The 5,341-nt window shown below is 42.8% G+C and overlaps 1 protein-coding gene across 1 annotated transcript; it reads right to left on the minus strand.

Moving 5' to 3' along the window:
- Positions 1–2,038: 2,038 nt before the first annotated feature.
- On the minus strand, positions 2,039–5,029 carry fam43b (family with sequence similarity 43 member B). Its single transcript, XM_028808389.2, has one exon. The coding sequence runs from the start codon at positions 4,973–4,975 to the stop codon at positions 4,022–4,024; it is 954 nt and encodes a 317-aa protein (XP_028664222.1). The 5' UTR covers positions 4,976–5,029; the 3' UTR covers positions 2,039–4,021.
- Positions 5,030–5,341: the final 312 nt, after the last annotated feature.

The raw sequence follows: 5,341 nt of genomic DNA on the forward strand, positions 1-5,341 counted from the left end.
ACCCAGACAATTTATTATAACTATCGGATGTAGAAAATAAACAAAGGGTTATTGTTTCACATATTCAGATCCCATGATGTGGCAGTGGTATTGTTACTCATTGTTAAAACCTCAATTTTCTGCCTTTTCTTGTAACTGTTAAAGAGTAGCCAGAAACCAGCCCAGCATCAACTAGAGCAAATCAGGAATTGCCTTTGAGGAAGTGAAGGTTATGCACAGACCAACAAAATTTAACTCTGGATATCCTGGTGATGCAGCAGTTAATCACACGGCTCCAAATCCTGGTGGACTCCCTGTGCGAGGTTTGTCTTTTTTCCTCTACAAATCAGCTCTAAATGATCCATAGAGGAATGTGGATATGTGTGTGAGTGTGCCCTGTAATGGACTGGCACTCTTCTGAGCACCATGTGCTGCCAGGTTAGGGACAACAAGCAGGTAAGAAAACAAATCGATGAACTGCAGAAGAGAAAAAAAGAGTTCTTAAGAAGAAACTAACCATTTGTACCTGGTGAAAATTACAATGAAATGCTATACCACCATATTTGCTATACCACCATACTGTCTTCAAGTGCTGATAAATAGAATAATATTCAATTTAATTAATCCTTATTAAGCATACTTTCACTTATAAGCCCAATACACAAATGATTATCGTGTGAAACCTAAACCTAATATGACATGCAAAAAGAACACAAACCATAACACAGAAACTCCTGCACATATAGATATAATGATTTTTAGTCTGTGCTACATCAAGGACCATGCCCACCATTATTTCCTTGGGAAGCTTAGCAAAGGTGGCATGTCCTGTTACTTTCTCAGCATGGTTTACCTTAAAACAAAAGAGAAGGGCACAGTGCTCAGCCATTTTCCAGCTCCACAGATCTTCTTACAGTTCCCATCTAAATCAATGTCTCAAAAGGAAGTTGCACGTCCTCCGTACGTCCACACAGGCTTTCTCCTCAGATTCCAGTTTCCATCCACATAACTAAAGACAGGCATGAGTAGCCGTGGTAGCACTTAGTAGTAGTAGTCATATTGTCATATTCAAAGCCCCCGTTTCCTCTTGTTCAGTTATACCCCCATTTCTTAAAACACTGTAGGAAACAGTTTGTTACTATAAGCTCTTATGTCAAAAAGCCAAACATCCATTTTAGATTTTAAGCCAACGCAAATGCACTAAATGCCCCTTAATCCAGCAAACGGTTCCATTGGAGATGATTAATGGCTGCTAACAGGTTCCATAAAGAACTTTTGTGTGCGCACACAAATCAAATTCATTTTACCCAGGGTTGATTTCCCTTACACAGGACGCTACCACAATCTGCTCTGGCTTACCACAACCCTTTAATGGATGGAGAATTTGGCATGACCTAAAAGTCCCACTTATAGCCTGGTTCTTCCACCCTTGTCCTTAAGACCCTTTACCAGGTGGTAAAGCTGGCACAACCCTGACTAATATTTCTACCAGCACAGCAAATGCTTGACAAAAGGTGCCTCAGGTAGGCCAATAAAACCGTCAGTGATCCAACAGACCCTGGCCTTGGACTGCAGTACTTCAAAAGGAAATGTTGATGACTTACATCTTGTACTTCCATCTCTTGATACAGGAGCAGCAATTTAACAGTCCTATGGAAGGTGGCTTACAAGATCTGAATGCAGCACAATTACATTTTTAATTGTTGTAATATATGTAATTGGAGCAAGCATGGGTTAAGTGGCTATACTCTTAAAAATAAAGGTGCCAAAGTAGTTTTTCAGAGCAATGCCACAAGGAAACCATTTTTGGTATCCAAAAGAACCACTTGGTTTTAGAAAGAACTTTTATTTTGATCTGTAAATAGCCACGGACAAAGGATAACAAATTAATGAAACACTAGATGTCCCCTGTTTGAAAAAGGAGTCCAGCTGCATACAATAAAAACAGCTAAGGTCCAGCATTCTTGATCTGGCAGGATCCTGTTAGGTCCTGATATTTAATGTATAGACATTTTTAAAGCCCACAAGTAAATTTCATTTGCAAAGAACCCTTCCCAGAATTAAATGGTTCTTGCTAATTAACAAATGACACCCCAGAAACACTACGACTATTGCATTCCTACTTTTTTAATATAAACGTTAGTACATAAGCATGATTCTAGACCAGACAAAAAACAAGAACACTCTGATGTTAATGTTTTAATTATGTTTAATAAACATTTCAAATGCAGATACAATTGCTCTTTAATTTTTAGAGCAGATCTGAAGCCCCCCTGACTTGATTCAGGCCTGGCCAACTTGCTTTTTTGTCACTCCAGTAACATAGACTGGGTGATGGTCTCTGCGTACATCACCCTTATGGCTCCTACTTTACTTGCATTTAGGGGATGGGATTTTAAAACATACCTGGCCCATGACATCTGAGAGTTGCCACCATGGTCAAGTCCGCAGTGAGAAGCTATGGAGAGCTCCAAAACAGTCACTGCAGCGTCCAAGACAAATAAGTACAATAACAGAAACATCATTAAAAGAGGACATACATCAATGGTGTCCACCACTGAAAGCCAAACAACCTCATAAACAGAGTGCTCTGTTTAAGAATCATTTTAAAAATAGAACTTTTAAAAACAGGTCCTACTTTACAAAAACAAACAGCAGCAATTTATTTTGTTGTATTTTTTGGCAAATGCAGGCTGCATTTACAGTGCAAGAAACTCACTAGTGTAATATACACAGCTGGACAGATTGCATACCAAAACCTTCCAAATGTGCTTTGTCCTCCAACAAAATTGGCTTTTAACTGCAAAGAAATCCGCATCTGACCGCTCCACAGGCTGATTAACATGAAGCAGCATCAGCGATATGGCTTTCCAAAAAGTAGGTCCACCTGAGGGACTTTTATCATAAATGTAGTGACTGCTCACAGAATAACACAAGAGCACTTGTACTAAATGCCTACACTATTAGGTTTTACAAAAACTGCATATTATTTTGTAAAGAGCCTATTATGAATTTCCATAGACAAGATGAAAAGATGATTTTATTTTGAAAAGTGCACTTTGAGAGAACAGGATCTCCGTTTTACAGGTCCACTTACATGTAATTAGCTACAAATGTAAATTATTTCCATTAACATTTGTGCACTTGTTTGACCACCACCTCCGGTGGAGCTCTATTACGCCAGGTACCCTCCAAAGAATACATTTTTTTTGTCCCTGGAGACAATTATCATATATATACTGTAAAACTCTTATCACCCATTTTTTTAGTCGCTTTTTCATTTTTGTTCCCTTCAATTTCATGATTTACTCCCATAGCCAAAATAAACCCACCTTTCATAAAATTGTACTGACTGAGATTATACTGCACTTTAGGCTTTCCAGATGCCTCCCAAACAATTTTTATTATGTTACGGACAATTTAATTTCTTTACACATGATGCTTGCGGCTAAGACCTAAGTGACAGCAGCTCTGTGTTACGTGCCCAGCTGGCAGTAGTTGACGTGTTTCATACCCAATTGATACCAGCAGCTCTTCATCTCTTTTGCAGCTCTATCTCCAACAATCACACTTGATGACAACCCTTTACCCAAAGTCAACCTATCACAAGCAGCTCTGTTCTTCTTCCCAGATATTCTGCTCTCAAAGCTTTATGTCACAAGGCTGCCTCTCTTTTCCATGTCCATCCAAAGTTAGCAGGTATTTTTTTTTTAGTCCAGCTAAACCTAGCAACATGTTCTTTTCCCAAGGGAAGTGGAAGCTCTGGGTCTCAAGACTGATAATTGTAAGTGTCTTCTCTCAATCAGCAGCAGCTCTGTGCTTTGGGTCCCACAGACCCTAGGCAGCATTCTGATCCTGATTGAAGTATCACTGGAAGCTCCGAGTATCAGATCGTGCTATCAGTGGGCTTCACTGTGTATCATGTCCTGCAGTCACTGACAGCTCGAAGTCCCATCTCTTGCTGTCTGTAGCAGCTCAGTGACAGCATTATGCCCCTGGTTTTGAAGATCCTAGCAGCCCTTTGTCTACGGTCTCACTGTCCTCACCGCCGTTTGCTCACACTGTGGTGCCTCTCTACACTGCTCAGATTGCTGCTCAGGGTGCACTCCTTCAGTTCGGACACTATTTTGTGTAACTCGCCTTCTTTCTTACGACAGCAGGGGCAGATGTCCAGCTCTCGCAGCACGAGAGTCGCTTCGTCCCGCTTCTCTTCCTCGTCCTCCTCCTCTTCCTCGGCTATAGCGCTAAGTCTAGCTGCCCCTCGGCTTCTCTCCGCCGGCGGTCGGTAAGAGCACTGACTTTTGAGAAGTTTCCGGAGGGGCTCCAATGGCACGATGTCTTCTCCTAAGAGTTGCTGTTGCCTGCGTCGGAAGTCGTTTTGCCTCTTCAGTCGCTTAAATTCGTTGAAGGCCGCTGTAGATGTCTGGTAGAGAGTGTTCGCCATGGCACGAGCTTTGTCCGCCCTGGACAGCAGCACGGCGTGGCAACGTAACACCACCGCCTTGTTTTTGACTTGATGCCGATACACCCAGGCGAAGATTTTGGGTCTGCGTGGATCGGCAGCGCAATACGTGATACGGTGCAAAAGGTAGAAGTGACCGGCTTTCTTGGAGCTCGAGTCTGTCGGGCTCATGCGGATGCCTTGCGGACCCAGGGTCAGTTTCATCTTGCTGCTCTGGCCGCCGTACTCGCTTTTTACCCATATCTTACAAACCGCCTCGTCTGTACAGCCCTCACCCTTAGCCATCAGGGTCACGGCGTTGCCCAGATAGCGAACAGTGTAGGTTGGGTCATCCTTATTGATCTCCACTTTGTGCCGCTTGCTTCTAAAGACACTGCCCAGTCGCTCTAGCGGGTAGTCTGGCAGCAAATCCGGACATGAGCGAACAAAAGATGAGATAAGGGTGTTGTACAAGAAGCCAGAAGCAAGGCTCTTCTGCTTCCCTTTGTCCTCATCGCCCACGAGCACGAACTTACTTCTTCTCCAAGGCAGCATCTCGCCGGACAGTCTGGCTCAGAGAACGGCTCCTCGAGCTTATAAAGTCGCGCAGGCGCGTTCCGACAGCTTCGCGAGAATGAGCCTCAGTGCACGCGTCTGCGCACTCCCGCGCACTGCTGACTATCTTTTCCGTCACAGATCGCCACTATGGTTTTACGGTGAAGGTAAATCAGATGAATCCTAAGGCACTATGATATATTCGTCAGTGCCTTTACATCTTTTATTAAATAAGCAGTTAAAATAGATTAATTACATTTCATACAGACGACAGGGGCATTTGACCTCTCACTTTGTATTTTGTTTTTGTCCAATGCTCTCCACTTTAAGAAGTATCCTGTTTGAAGAAGCAAAGCTACAGGCTCA

This window comes from Erpetoichthys calabaricus, chromosome 8 (genome assembly GCF_900747795.2).
Source record: "Erpetoichthys calabaricus chromosome 8, fErpCal1.3, whole genome shotgun sequence".
Taxonomy (NCBI): Eukaryota; Metazoa; Chordata; class Cladistia; order Polypteriformes; family Polypteridae; genus Erpetoichthys; species Erpetoichthys calabaricus.